The sequence below is a fragment of the Haliotis rufescens genome, unplaced genomic scaffold (assembly GCF_023055435.1).
Source record: "Haliotis rufescens isolate VD_foot unplaced genomic scaffold, xgHalRufe1.0.p SCAF_3, whole genome shotgun sequence".
Taxonomy (NCBI): Eukaryota; Metazoa; Mollusca; class Gastropoda; order Lepetellida; family Haliotidae; genus Haliotis; species Haliotis rufescens.
Window position 1 is genome coordinate 28,606,289 of NW_025964001.1, and position 15,420 is coordinate 28,621,708.

Sequence of the window (15,420 nt, forward strand, 5' to 3'; positions counted from 1 at the left end):
AAGGTTTGAGAATGATCTCACATTTTGGTCTGCTAATTGCAGCCGTGAGGTCAATTGAGGTGATATTTTTGTCACTGTTATCTTGCTATCATAAAGTAGGAAAAGGCTCATGGTCATATATGGAAAGATTTATTTGAAAATATGAGCCCTGTGTAATTCACTGTTTCTTGACTTCTGTTTGAAATTAAAACTTCAATTCAAGTTCAGTATCACATCCTTGTGTGGCCCTATTGATACGATCGCTATAAAACTTCAGAGCAAAGTGACATAATAGTCTGTATTTGATAATGTACTACAGATACAATACAGTTCTTTGTTCCCATTGCAGATTTCAACAATGCCACGACCACCCAGCTAAAGGGAGCTGACATACGCAGACACTCCATCAGTGATACATCTGACCTTGACCCACAGAGAGACCCGGCAGGCTTGAGACGACAGACCCACAGACCGATGCATGAACCTTACAACCACCCTGTTTCTACCAACCCCGTGTCTAGCAACCCAGTGCTGCCCCCAGCCCCAATCTACAGTGATGGCCTCCCTGTTTACTCCCATGTGTATGAAGCACAGCCGGGTCCTGCCTCCAACCTGCCATTCTGGCGCTACATGAGCTCTTCCTCCCCGGTTCTGTACCAGTCCCACGATCAGCTTCCACCCAGAGTTGTCCGTTCCCTTCCAGTGTCTGTTCCCTTCCAGCCTCACTTAAGTCATCACCGAGGGTTCTCGTCCCCCCTTGAGAAGACCATCACACCTGATAAGACAACCATGTCTTCCAGTAATGAATCTGGATTTGTATCAACAGAAGAGAAAGATTTAAGCCATCAAAGTGCCAGGTTTCCACGTCCACATGCCCTACATTCGTCTGCAACCAGCGATCTTGGGGCTTCCATGACCAACAGATTTCCAGCTACTTCAGAGTTCCAGCCGATGTACATGAGTTTTGGAGGTCATGATGGCCACCATGGACTGCACACGAATGTGCCAGTGCAGCCACCTACTGCTACTTACTCAACTCAAGTCAAGATGCGTTTGTCTACCGAGTTGGAGGCACAGAGGCTGCTCAGTGAGAAGGTAAAACCTTTGTCAATGTTGTCTTTTTGCTTAAAATGTTTTGAGTGACCTCCATTCAGTACAAGGTCACTGGAACGTCTTTCAGAGTGAACTGAGTATGGTTTCATTTCATGATTGGAAAATGGATACGAACTGGTCATATGCCAGTCACTGCATCCTAGGTCACTGGAACCTGCGTTTTTTTAAATTTGAATATGAAAATAGGCCATACTTCACTCATGGCATTCAGAGTAATTTACTTAATATGACATTTCCTTGTCAACATGATGCATGAGGCTAACCCATACTACGACCTTTACACACCCCATTAGTCACTGGCATTATTTTATTGGATCGGTGGTCATGCTTACTCATGTGGTTGACAGATTCATGTTGTACCACAAAGTGGTACTGGATTCTGGATCACTGAATTGTCTGGTCCAGACTCGATTCTTTACAGGCTGCAGTCATGTGGTTAGAGTATTGCTGGTTGGGGCATTGGGCAACAAACAAATACTTACTTTTTCATGAAAATTGTGAGTGGCGGGTGTTACCGGAAGCAGGACATGCTTACGTTGTTCAGCAAACACCTGGTGGCATCACCTCGTTTCGGTGATCCATCCGTATAATTTTCATCACTAGTTTGTCTTTTACATCCAGTGGAATCCGTTTTGGCAGATCATCAACATTATTCTCTGGCATTGACATTTTTTAATTGAATACACACCAGGAATAGCATTTTGAGCAATGCTTCCATCATGGCCATGGGGATGTATTTTTTACTTGCATCAAAGGTTATGTTCAGTCAATAAGCTTTTTACAAACAAGTATTTGTTGTAAATGTTTTAAGAAGGTACATCATATTGTGGTATTGAACTAAAATGGTTTTGAGTAACCTCTGTAATGTCAAGGTCATTGGTAAAGAAGGTGCACCTGTATGAAGTCTTTGCATGATGTCTTTGCATGATGTCTTTTTCTGAAATCAGTTGTATGCATAATATATGTTTTGTCATCAGATGGATATGTTTTTATTGGTGCTAAATAGTCAACTGCTTGATATTTTATTGGAAACTTAGAATTGATTGATTGTATGAAAGTGTATCTAAGGAATGCCCTCATGTTGAAGTCAACATTGATTCTAAACTGCCACTGTGGGAGGAAGTGTGTATACTTGTTGGTCTGAAGATTGGTTAGATGGTTGGTTTGTTTTTTTACGTTGCACTCAGCAATATTCCAGCTGTATGACGGTGGTCCGTAAATAATCGAGTCTGGACCAGACAATCCAGTGATTGATATCATAAGCATCAATCCACGCAATTGGGATCAATGACTTACATCAACCAAGTCAGCAAGTCTGACCACCCGTTCCCGTTAGTCGTCTTTTATGACAAGCATAGTCTCCTTTTAAGGCAAGCATGGGTTGCTGAAGACCAATTCTACCCCGGATCTTCACGGGTCGGTCTGAAGATTGGGTTGGTAAATTTCAAGGATGTCACGCTCTTCACTTTTCTCCTTTGTACATGTTGTATGAGTTGTAAATTGTTATCTGTAAAAATTAGAATTATCTGAATATGAAGATTAAGTTCTTTTATTCCAGCTGAGAGAATATCCAAAAGTTAGAATTATCAGTACAGTGTTTGTGACGGGTGCCACTGGTGGGGTACGATACGCTAATGTTCTCGCGAACACCTGACATCATCAATGTTTTATAGTGATTCATAAACGCATGCTTACGATATAATCAGAATCATACAATGCACTTTTAGTAGATATCTAATGATTACGGAAATGTTTTTGTTGCTTTTATTTATTATTATTGTTCCAGATGAGAGAAACCCTGAAAACCAGACATCTCTGAATGGTGTTTGGGTTGTTTTTTTCAGCAGAGCACAAACTAAAAAGTAGAATTATCAAAACATGAAAAGTAAATTTGTTCCTTGCAGCTGAGAGAAAGTCTGACTCTGGCCGAGTGTAAACTGAAGACCATCCAGCTTCACAGTCAGCAGAGAGAGGCTGAGGCCAGGATACAGATGACGGAAAAGGCTGCAGGTACTGTGCACGAGGCTTCGTGACAAGGAGCGCTTACATGACTTCATTAGATCAAGAGATAGGTCGTCATTGAGGGCAACTGAAGGGCTTCCAGACATTAGTTTCCTGTGACATGATTATGTCACGGTGAATTGCCTCCTGGTACGAATCATTTCTGTTGAAGTGTATGAAACTGAAATATTTCTTACGGGGCTGCCTGGAGTTATTTGTTCCAGTAAATTCTGGAAAAATAATCCATAGGACATGCAGGATGTTCTGAAAAATAAATATGTGAGTAAGAACCCTGAGTCTTGAAGCACCGACTGAAGATTTTTTTTTCTAAAACCAAAAAAAACCACATGTTTATCTCCTAATTAGAGATTTGGTCACGCCCTTACTTACCATCAAATGGAACCCTTTATTATCATTTGAATATTAGAGCAATTCCTTCATACACTTCAAACATGAATAGCTCCTTTTATCCTAATGAAACAGAAACAATGACAACTGATGTCTCTTTTTTATCTCTTCATCCTGTTTTCAAGGTGAAATTAACGTAAGGACTATTATGTTGTTAGAGGATAATTGTCAAAGATAGTTTTCTTGTGAACATTGGTAGACAAAGACAGGGCAGATTCCTTTAAGCCATAACATTCCCTGTGTCCAACCTATAAAAACAAGGGAAATTATTTAGCCCTGGGACAACTTAATTTTCTTTCTCCTAAAAACTGTAAAAGCTAAAAACATTTTATCATTTCCCTAGCGTAAATGACTGAGAAATCCCATCAAAAGTTCACCAGGAATGCCAAAGCAGCATAAATATCAGTGTTACGCCTATATGGCTCAGAGCTATAACCGTTAACTGGACTAATATTGACATACAGAGCATCATGATTCATATGGATTATGGCAGCACAGTGAATTTATAGCAATCTAGATGCACATTATAGCCAGGTGGAACCCCATAGGCTCGGATCTTGAAAGCTCGTTTATTGCGCTACCTGTAATCCATTTCCCTCGTCAATTTTAAAGGTGTGTTTGCTGTGATATTCATCAAAATATAAAGTCATTTATACCTGTCCTGGTGAATAGCTAGAGAGGATGGCATAAAAATTGCACTGTGATCACTTGTGCAGGCGGACAGACATGTAGTACAAGCCGTCATTGCCGATGTTGCAAGTGGAATTTGATTGCGTCCACAAAATTTTGTAAATAGATTTGACCTGTGGCAACCAAAGTGCAGTTTAAAAAATCAATAATGAAAGACATTTTAGATCCCATCACAAGTGAAGACTCAATGATGTCATGGTGTGGTAATATTTGTATGGTCAGTTTCTGTTTGTGATAGTATGTAACATGCTGCATATATAAATGGCCTCCACCCTCCCATGTGACATTTCTGCAATATTGCTAAAGCAGTGTCATCGATTTCATTGCTGGGACTTGAAATATAAAACCACAATGCCAGAGAATAACCAGTCTTGATGATCCAATGGAACAGATTCCGTTGGGCGTAAAAGGCAACATAGCAGTGAAAATAATGTGAATGGATCACTGAAAATTAGTGATGACACCAGGTGTTTGCGAAAAGGGTCATCATGTCCTGCACTATAGTCTGGAAGGTAATTTAAGGTACTGACGTTTACTACAATATCTGAAAAACTATTGGACCTACTCCAGTCAAAGTTGGTATGAGATTATTAAACAGTCATACATAACTGGATATTACATTTTAAGACAATCGATGCATGAATAAAAAATCTGTCTGTTTGGCTATCACTATATTTCATCAACAACCAGACCTGTTTGTCACGGGTGGAACGAGCATTCATTGAAACAGCCATCTGCATAATGCTACCCCTGCGTCACAGGGCCATATGACACAGTTGAACTAATCAACTCAACTCGAAAGGGTGCCCAACGCTAACACCGTATTCGTGCGTGCGTGATTCCCTGCACCCTTTCGAGTTGACATTCTTTTAAATTTTACATTAAAAGAATCAGATTAGAGCAAATCAACACCAGCAAATAAATGGTATAAGACTCATTTCTATTTGTTTTTAATGCCGGAGGGATCTTGTTTTTGTTGTTGGAATGATCAATACAGAGATTCAGTGTGAATATCTAGTAACTCTATTATCAGTTAAAACAGTAAAGTCTAGTCTCTAGCCGTGGCAAAAACAATCCATCTCGGACAAAGCAATTGAGAGTCGTTTTACCCCACTTTTAGAATTATTCCAATTATATCATGGTGGGGTCACCAGTAATGGACTTCACAAATTATCTTATCTCACACATGAGTGTCAGATTCTGATTGGCTGAGACCTATTCTGTTATTTTGAATGTACCCGCTAACATGTAGGGCTCATTTCTTATGTTCCATGTTCGACTGACTGAAACTTTTGGTATGAATTCGTTGTCCACTGGTACTTTGGGAGACATGGGTTGATGTACCTCCTATGTTAGGTTATGTCACATGGCAAACTAACATAGAGGGTACGTTAACCCCATGTCCCCTCAAGACTGGTGGACGACTTATATCATATGGGAGGAATCAAGCCTGAGCCTTCTATGTGACAAGCCGTGTAACCACTTGGTTTCCCATCTTCCTGAGGCAAGGGAGTTAACTGACTAAAAATCCACTTTCCACCCTTGCCAAATAGACTGGAATTTCTGTGCTCGATCGTAGCGTCAGTGGCTAGAAATAGTAATGTCCCTTCTATGTCCCTCCTATTGAGCATTCAGATTCCACCTCTCATATCACTTGCATTTTCTTCAACAAAATTGCGACGCACAGCTGATCTGATCGATGATCAAGATATATATTGTAATAAAACATGTCTTACCTAGGGAAATGCATCAAATCACATGAGCACCTTGATTAAAAACATGAAAGGATTTGGAAAATATCTGTCGATGCCCAGTTGACAGTTCACATCTTTTCCAAAACCTGCATTCGACTGAAATCTGCATGTTGACATCCATGTTGTTTTCGAACTGGATGTCGATGATTTAATTACGAGATTTTGATTGGACTATGCATCATGATGCATAGATTCGTTAGTCCAGCCAAAATATAACTCCATAATTCCAGCCAAGTTCAGCAGGGGTTGAAACTGGACTTTTACCATCAGTTAACTCCCTTGCCTCGGGGAGATGGAGGCTTCCCAACTTCTTTGAAGTTACAAATGGCATCCTATCAATTATATCAGTGAGGTCATGAAGACTGAGTAATGACATGCTTTCATTAAACGAGGGGGCACGGGTGGCCTCGTCAGCTAATGCAATTTGCTGTGCAGAGTTGTATCCCTTGGGCACGCCAGAAACCTATGATTGTGGGTTCGAATCCTGGTTCGCGCCGATTGATTCTAGGTTGGTCAGCTCCATACCCTTGTTCATGGGTTTCACCAGAGACCTGCATCACTTGGGGCTTTCCTCCCACATTAAGCTCACACACCGCGATATAACTGGAATACTGTTAAAAGCGTCGTTAACCCCACCCTACTCACTCACTCGTTTTAACAAATTATCGTAAGAACTAATTATCTCAATTGTCAAAACATTATTATTATTTTTTCAGTGGTTGGTTTACAGAAACAATGTCCCTAATATCACATTTTGGTGGTTACTATGTGTAATTAATATTTAGAGGTTTAAAGCTGTACCCAATGAACTCATTTAGATATGTTTATAAAGGAAAGGCATTATAAAAGAAAAGTTATTTTTAATTTGGAAGTTATCATTCATTTATGTGAACGGCCATTGGGATTCAGCTAGCATTTAGTGATGTTTATGCTCACAAGGAAATGAAAACATTCATTATTCTCCCCAACCTAACAACACAGAGATCCCTACTCATTCTATCAGATTGATGAGGGAAGGTAATTGATGAAAGTCAGGTTTGTTTGCATGACAGTAATGTTTTTATATCTTGACATCAGCACTAATAAACTTCCATTTATTTGGCCCTGACTTCACCAAATAGGGAAAGCCGTTTTATCAAGTTGATATATTGCTGCCATTGTCTAGACTAGTGCCAATATGAATATTCATTTTGCTGAAAACAGCTCCCAAAATGGTTTGTGTAAATACTATTTTGTGTTATTGCATTTGAAATGTTACTTGTCTTTTTCATACACAAATAGGGGCGGTCAGGCAGCCTAGTGGTTAAAGCGTTCCCTCATCACGCAGAAGACCCATGTTCGAATCCCAACATGGGTACAATGTGTGAAGCCCATTTCTGCTGTCCCCCGCCGTGATATTGCTGGAATATTGCTAAAAGAGGAGTAAAACTCACTCACTCACTCACTCACTCACTCACTAATTGAAGCCCATTTCTGGTGTCCCCCGACGTGATGTTGCTGGAATATCGCTAAAAGAGGAGTAAAACTCACTCACTCACTCACTCACTCACTCACTCACTCACTCACTCACTCACTGAAACCCATTTCTGGTGTCTCCTGCCGTGATGTTGCTGGAATATTGCTAAAAGAGGAGTAAAACTCACTCACTCACTCACTCACTCACTCACTCACTCACTCACTCATACACAAATACATATTTTCAGATTTGGTGTCCTAACTAGACTTGCAAGAAACATTCTAATGTAGGAGTTTAGGAAATAATGTGATTGGTCTGAAACTGTACCTAATATGTTTACTGATAGTTCTGTTACATTGAGAATATTGAAAAGATTTCCTGAAGAAAGTCTCACATTTCGGAGTATAGAATCATTGGTGTTTACAAGTAATTTGAGGCAATACAAGGTTCCATTGATAGTACCATAATACTATGTCTGAAGTCGTTTATTGCACATGGTCCCTTGTGTGGATTCTGTGTTGGAATAAGCCCCAACAAACCATGGTGGTCATAAGAGGTGACAAAATCAGGTGGTCAGGCTAAGTGGTTCGGTTGATTGCATGTCATCTTACCCTGATGAAGTAAGACCGCCTCCGTGGTCCAGTGGTAGAGAGTCCGCCTGGAGAGCGGAAGGTCCGGGGTTCGATCCCCGGCCGCGTCATACCAAAAGATGTTAAATGATGGTACTTGTTGTTACCCTGTCTGGTGCTCAGCGTTAAGGGGCTAAAACAAGGACTGGTTGGCTCGGAGTCAGTATACTGTGTGTGAGTGGGGTATTCATGTTAAACTGCGTCATGGTATCTCAGTGAGCTAGCACTATAAATCGGCATCAGTATGGATTAGTACAAGCAGCCACACAAACACACACACATACATGCACGTCGCTATGTAAGTGCAATAATCTTGGACACGACGTTAAACCCCATTTCACCTCACCTCACCTGATGAAGTAGATCGTTGTTCACATTATCAATCACTGGAATCTTGTCCAGACTCGATTATTTACAAACATGCATCATGCAGCTGGAATATTGCTGAGTGTGGTGTTAAATTGTTCAAAATATTAAAATGAAAACTTCAAACCGAAGAGATACAAGCACACATGCTCGCATATGATACCTCATGCTAAGAAGAAGAGAACAGTCACAGCACTGTTGCAACAGTGAATAATATGGGAGGAATAATGATAAAATGATAATATAAAACTTTGATTATTCACCAAAACAGATTCCATTGGGCATTAATAGCAAAATAGCAGTGAAAATTATGTGATGGCTTGCTGAAATAAAACTGTTAAGGGAATTAGTGCCAGAACAATGAATACATCTTTCTGGCATTGAGTGAGTGAGTTGGGTTTAACGCCACTTATAACAGTATTCCAGTTGTATCACAGCATGTCATCTTAATGTGGAGGGGCGGTCGGGTAGCCTAGTGGTTAAAGCGTTCGCTCGTCACGCCGAAGACCCGGGTTCGATTCCCGACATGGGTACAATGTGTGAAGCCCATTTCTGGTGACCCCCGCCGTGATATTGCTGGAATATTGTTAAAAGAGGTGTAAAACCATGCTCACTCACTCATTCTTAATGTGGAAGGAGGACAGCCTAAAGTGATGCAGGGCTCAGACGTTTACCTCTTTGGTGAAACAAACCTAGAAACATAGTCAGGGCAAACCAGGATTCGAACCCACAATCATAGGTTTCTGGCATGCCCAAGGAACGCAACTCTGCACAGCAAATCGTGGTGTCTTGGACGACCGTGCCCCCATTCTGGCATTGAATGTATACACTGCCAAATACACCATGTGGGCATTCCAGGACAGAAGAGTATCCAAGTGATGTTTCCATGTCGTTTAAGAGTTAGCTAAAAAGAGAATCTGTAGTCAAAATGTGTGATCAGGCTGATTGTGTGTCATGGTACCCTGACAATGTGGATCGTTGCTCGTGATATCTAGCACTGGTTTGCTTGTTTTAGTACAGGCTACAGTGATTAAGCTGTAAGCTGTTACCAGAGTAAAGCAATAAGATTGAAACAGCTCCCTCCACCCGCCAACCAACTTTCTGCAAAATTTACACAAAAAAGTGAAAACAAATTGTGAAATAAGTAGATGGTTGGTATTGGCGACTTACAAAATATACAATATTAGGTCTATGTGTTGTTGAACTGGTCACTATACTGTGTACCTATTGGTGTTCCAGAGCTGGTGAAACAGTTCCGTAAAGCTCATAGGCATGGGGAGGACACAATCCTGGAACAGATGAGGCCTGCCGACCAGACTGACGAGGATGTTCATAGCTCTTTGTACTTTGATGCCAGTGTGTATGACAGGTCAGTTTTTATGTTTTGCTTGTATCAACCAAATGTTCACCTTATCTGTCATTATGGGCTTACAATGGATCTGATACATCTCACTTAAAACTACAGGGTATGAAGCTATTCTTTGACAAAACTGAATGGTTTAGTTTTCAACTAATCCTAGAATTCTTCCAATATGTTTAAAAGATATTTCATTTTGAAATGTTCTATGTTGTTTGGTAATCGAGATTATTATACAAGCATGTGTGTCACACTGAGTGAGTGCAATGGTAATACATGAATTCTAACACAATTTTCGTTAAATCAGTGTGAGTGTAATAATTTCTTTATGACCCATTATTTCTGAACCCTTTTGAGCTCCCGTTTAGAAAATCACCACCGCTGTCCTAGAAAACCATACTTTATCGAATGATGTCAACAATCTTCAGCTATGACATCATTTCTAGTGTGACATCATTCTGACCTAACCGCCTCCGTGGTCTAGTGGTAGAGCGTCCGCCCGTAGAGGGGAAGGTCTGGGGTTCGATCCCCGGCCGTGTCATACCAAAAGACGTTAAAAGATGGTATTTGTTGTTACCCTGTCTGGCGCTCGGCATTAAGGGGCTAAAACAAGGACTGGTCGGCTCGGAGTCAGTATACTGAGTGGGGTATTCATGTTAAACTGCGTCATGGTATCTCAGTGAGCTAGCACTATAAATCGGCATCAGTCCGGACTAGTACAAGCAGCCACACACACACACGTGCATGCATGCACGTTGCTATATAAGTGCATTAATCTTGGACGCGACGTTAAAACCAATTTCACCTCACCTCACCTCATTCTGACCTTTTGTAACTTTAAGATTTGAATAATGTCAACAATGCCATCTGAATAATTGAAACAAAATACTGGTGCATGAGAAGTGATATATGCACTCGTGCACATGCGATTTTTATGGACTCGGTTATTTCTAACCCTATGAGTAATTAGCAGTGAATGATTTGCGTGTCTTGTACTCAACATTAAGGGAATAAAACAATGGCTAGTCGGTTCAGTATGATGTATCTGAGTAGGGTAACAATGTTAAACTATGGCATGATATCTAAGTGGGCTAGCACCATAAAAGCGGCATAAGTCTGGATCAGTACACTAGCGTTTACACCCGTCCATGCATGCATGTTGCTACATAAGTGGAATAATGAAATAATCTTGAACACAGTGTTAACCGCATTTCACACCACCTCACTCACTCACTCATGAGGCCCATTTCTGGTGTTCCCCACCGTGATATTGCTGGAATATTGCTAAAAGAGGAGTAAAACTCACTCACTCACTCACTCACTCACTCACTCACTCACTCACTATCAATGATAGATAAACTCACCTAATATTCAGCTATTTTAAGTCATCCTCACTGTATGTGATCTTGTGTGACAGATCAGAGGCCACTAGTGAGCAGTCTGCGGAGTCAGATGAAAGTGACCAAGATTTCAACTTCTTGCAGGTAGGGAATCCTCGACTCGCCATTACTATGTTTCTTGGATGTCAGCACCATGCATGCAGGATGTCAGTCGATGTTGGATTTGACAGAGTGGTAAATGTCTAAGACCTGCATCACTTTGGGCTTTCCTTCCACATCTTGCTGACACATAAATGAAGTACTGAAATACAATACACTCCCTCCAGCAGCTTAGCATCACAAACACAATAGATAAGTAACTTAAAAAAACACTTCACAGTATGTTTGGATCCACACATTTACATGAACAATATCTTTAATTGTTATGGCTTTATTATATCTTTATCTACAAGACTGTAATGTTATTTTGAATTATATGCTTTTAATGTGAACTCTGTGAGAACTCACCACGACTGGATTGTGATCTGCTGTTGTTTAATGCAGATGGAAGCATCCTTGTGTGTAAGTATGCTCATGCTATTAAACCTTGGTTTGTCTAATCCAAGTTTAATGGTTTCCTGTTGCTTTGAAATAGCTGTAATGCTGATTATGACGGTGTTTCAAAATGGATATCATCCTACTGACCTTATAATATGAACCTGATATTTCTGACCATGCGGGGCGGTCGGGTAGCCTAGTGGTTAAAGCAGTCACTCGTCATGCCGAAGACCCGGGTTCGATTCCAGATTCTGTTATATTACTGGAATATTGTTAAAAGCGGCGTAAAACCTCATTCACTCACTGAAACAGTCCAGTCATGTTGACATGCGATGGGTTCTATGTCATGTGTATTCAAATCAAACTGAAGTTCTGATATGTTATCAAGCCCACTCTTTTCTTTGTCACTCCCGGGGCACAGGTGGCACAGTCGTCTAAGGTGTCGCGATTCGCTGTGGGCATGCCAGAAACCTGTGCTTGTGTTTTGAATCCCAGTTCACCCCGATTATGTTTCTAGGTTTGTCAGCACCATACCCGTGCTCGTGGGTTTCACCAAAATGGTAAACGTCTCACATCTGCATCACTTTGGGGTTTCCTCCCACATTAAGCTGACACGCCGTGATATAACTGGAATACTGTTAAAAGCGGTGTTAAACCCAACTCACTCACTCACTTTTTCACTCCCCCTGAGATGGTATCATGTTAAGGCAGTGCAGAGGGGTAGCTGACTGGGTAAAGTGTTGACTTGGAATGCCAAAGAACTGAGTTCAATTCCTTACATTGTTGCAATATGTGAAGCACATCCTTCTTGTGCCATGACATGATCTAGCTTGGGGACTACACCAAAGATGCTGAGGACCACCTGATTCTTTCATATTACTACAAGGGGCGGTCGGGTAGCCTAGTGGTTAAAGCGTTCGCTCGTCACACCGATGACCTGGGTTCGATTCCTGACATGGGTACAATGTGTGAAGCCCATTTCTGATGTCCCCCGCCGTGATATTGCTTGAATATTGCTAAAAGCGGCGTAAAACCATATTCACTCACTCACTCATATTACTACAGCTAATCTGTCATGGCATCTGTCTGGGGGGTCCTTGATTTCTTTTAAGTAGTATTTAATGCCACAAATAATATAAAAGACAACTCATTCACTTATGTTATAAGCATTCAGTGGTATTTGGAATTTGTGTTTGAGGTAAACATGTTGAGCATACATACATGTATACTTGAGGGAGAGAATGTTGGAATGTTGTTTGCGTGATGGTAAAAACATCTTAAACTTCAAGTTGAAATCACCACTTGTTACTTTTTTAGAGTGCTCTTTTGAATGTGATTACTTTTCAAAACCAGTAGACTATGCTTATGTTGGGACATATTCAATTGAAATTTGATATTTTTCAAATATTTTTAATTTTTGCCAGCTCAAGGATATTTGCATTCACTCTCTTTGAGAATGATATCTGATGTAATAGTTGTCTTCAAATGTATTGACTTGAAGCACTTACCACAGGAGATATAGGATTGGCACATCTTCAGATTTGTGAGAAGTATAAGCCATTAGCATTTCTAAAGAAAAATTAATGCACTTTGTAAAGAAAAATGTGAATATTTGGAGGAGGAATAGCACGATAAGGGTCATAAAGCAACTTACTATTGTGACTGTTTAATGTAATCACATAGTGGACTCAGTTAGGTTCTATGTGGTTGCTCTTGGTGAACAATACATACAATTTCATCCATATTGAGTGAAATTTGGTCACGGTAAAATCAGAATAGAATGTGATCTATCTATGTCATCAAACTAGTCGAAGCATCTCAAAAAGAATAAGAAACACTCAAAGCAAAAACTATCACTGTAAAAGTGACACTAAGATCTGGTTTTGACTATAGAAAGAGGAGATATCTTGAAATACCAAGCAGCCCATCGAAACTAAAGATGGCTGTGAGTCTCACCAATGTGTCTGTGTGTGTCGGCCGATCCGGGGGTTGATAATGTTCCTGTCCTCCTTGCTTTTGAAGCAGTGACCAATGTTGATGTAAAATAAGCTATTTTCATTTCTCATTTGCATCCAGGTAAACATTTCAATCTTCTATCAGAGAGAATTTGAAGATTTAAGGGACTTATCCTTCATGATAGTGAGAGCTTTCTGTCATTGTAAGAGAAATTGAAACTGACTGGAGTTGAGAGCGACTTAAGAAATCTCAATCTGTCTGGGACATGAGCTTTTGAAAAGAAAATCAGTGAAAGAAGTTTGAATAAAAAGGCAGTGTCTCGCTAGCAGAGAAAAACTGGGAGTCGGTGACTAATGAGAGGCATAATGGACAGCCATATAGATCAAGTCAGCTGAGCTGGAAATAAATGAATGTTTACTCTCTTAATTCTGCTGGCGTGGAAAGAAAGCAAACATCTCTACCTCTGGCATTGAGACTTCATTTCCACTCGTGGTCAGTTTCCCCTAGACCACTCTACCTCGGGAAGTCCAGCAGCACTTGGGCAAATATTGGAGGGTCGTCGCCTCTTTGTAGCGCCCATTTTGGCTCCGGAAAGAGGCTCCTTCGGCCTCCGTCATTTTGCCACCGAATCAACACATTTAATTGGTAGGAACATAGAGTTTCGCACCGACCTCTGACCCTTTTACTCACGCAGTGGAAATAGGGTTGTGCGACAGTGACAGACATCTCTGTTTACTCTGTCAAATCATTCCGCTCAAACTGATTTGACTGACCCTTCTCAAGTTGAATTAATCCAAGAGTCCAGTCCAAACCGATGAGGGTCTTCTATGGCCCGTCAAAGCTGTCCGTCTCTCTGCCCAAATTAAAGTACTGATGGATTGTTTGTTGAAATCATCATGTCTACGACGACTGACACCCAGAGAGAAAGTATAAAATCTCAACAACCTCCACTTAATTGTAGAATATTAATGAGTAAACATACGCACAATGGGCATATTTGGGTCAGCCTTTGTAACACGGACATCTGAAAATGATCAAGTTGGTGGTGAATACATTTGAAGCAGAACAGTTTGAATGACAGGCTGGGTTTAATTTTGGAAGCAGATAATAAAAGTAAATTTATCTCTTGTGTGGATGAATATCATTTGCAACAACTCCGTTTTGATAATAAGGCATATGCTTTTGAAAACATTTTCCTTGTGGATTATTATGGGACCCCATATTTGTTACAAACTGTTTATGTACCACTCAACCTTTGATAAAGGTACTGAAATACTTGACACTGTTACATCTACATGTTATTAGTGTTGACATAAGTGGGGTGAATCAAGAAATGATAAAACATATCCCTTAAGTGGTATAGTAAGTAATGATAGCTTGAGGTAGTTCTGTTTGAAGATTGAAGTTTGTCAGAGTGTTATTAAACAGTATTTGTTTCCTACCTAGAATTGTTGCCAAGCATTTGCATCTCATGACCATTGCTGCTGACTCACAACCTACGTACACATGTTTTCAATCCTTGTTAAATACTAGTATAATCAAGATTGATGGATGAAACTATGAGATGCAAAAAAATATTGGCTGTTATTTGAAGTGCATATAAAATACACATGGCAGTCAGTTTCATATGGTTCTGTAATGGGTCTGGACAGGCCCATGAAGGATGGACTTTGTATCTGTGCCTTTGCCAGTTGAATGATAGTGACATCTTGATGTTGGTGGAGGCATTAGACTGTGTGATGTTATAGTTTGTTTGTTTGATTGTTGTTTAATGCCGCACTCAACAATATTCCAGCTATATGATGGCGGTCTGTATAAATAATCGAGTCTGGAC

The 15,420-nt window shown here is 40.4% G+C and overlaps 1 protein-coding gene across 1 annotated transcript in view; it reads left to right on the forward strand.

Annotated features, from left to right (window-relative positions):
- LOC124145331 overlaps positions 1-15,420 on the forward strand; it is a 77,656-nt gene that overhangs the window by 25,199 nt on the left and 37,037 nt on the right. Inside the window, exons 4-7 of the mRNA XM_046515051.2 lie at positions 329-1,074; positions 2,997-3,102; positions 9,636-9,765; positions 11,171-11,237. Of these exons, the coding sequence (XP_046371007.2) occupies positions 329-1,074; positions 2,997-3,102; positions 9,636-9,765; positions 11,171-11,237 (1,049 nt within the window). The remainder of the gene's footprint in view (positions 1-328; positions 1,075-2,996; positions 3,103-9,635; positions 9,766-11,170; positions 11,238-15,420) is intronic.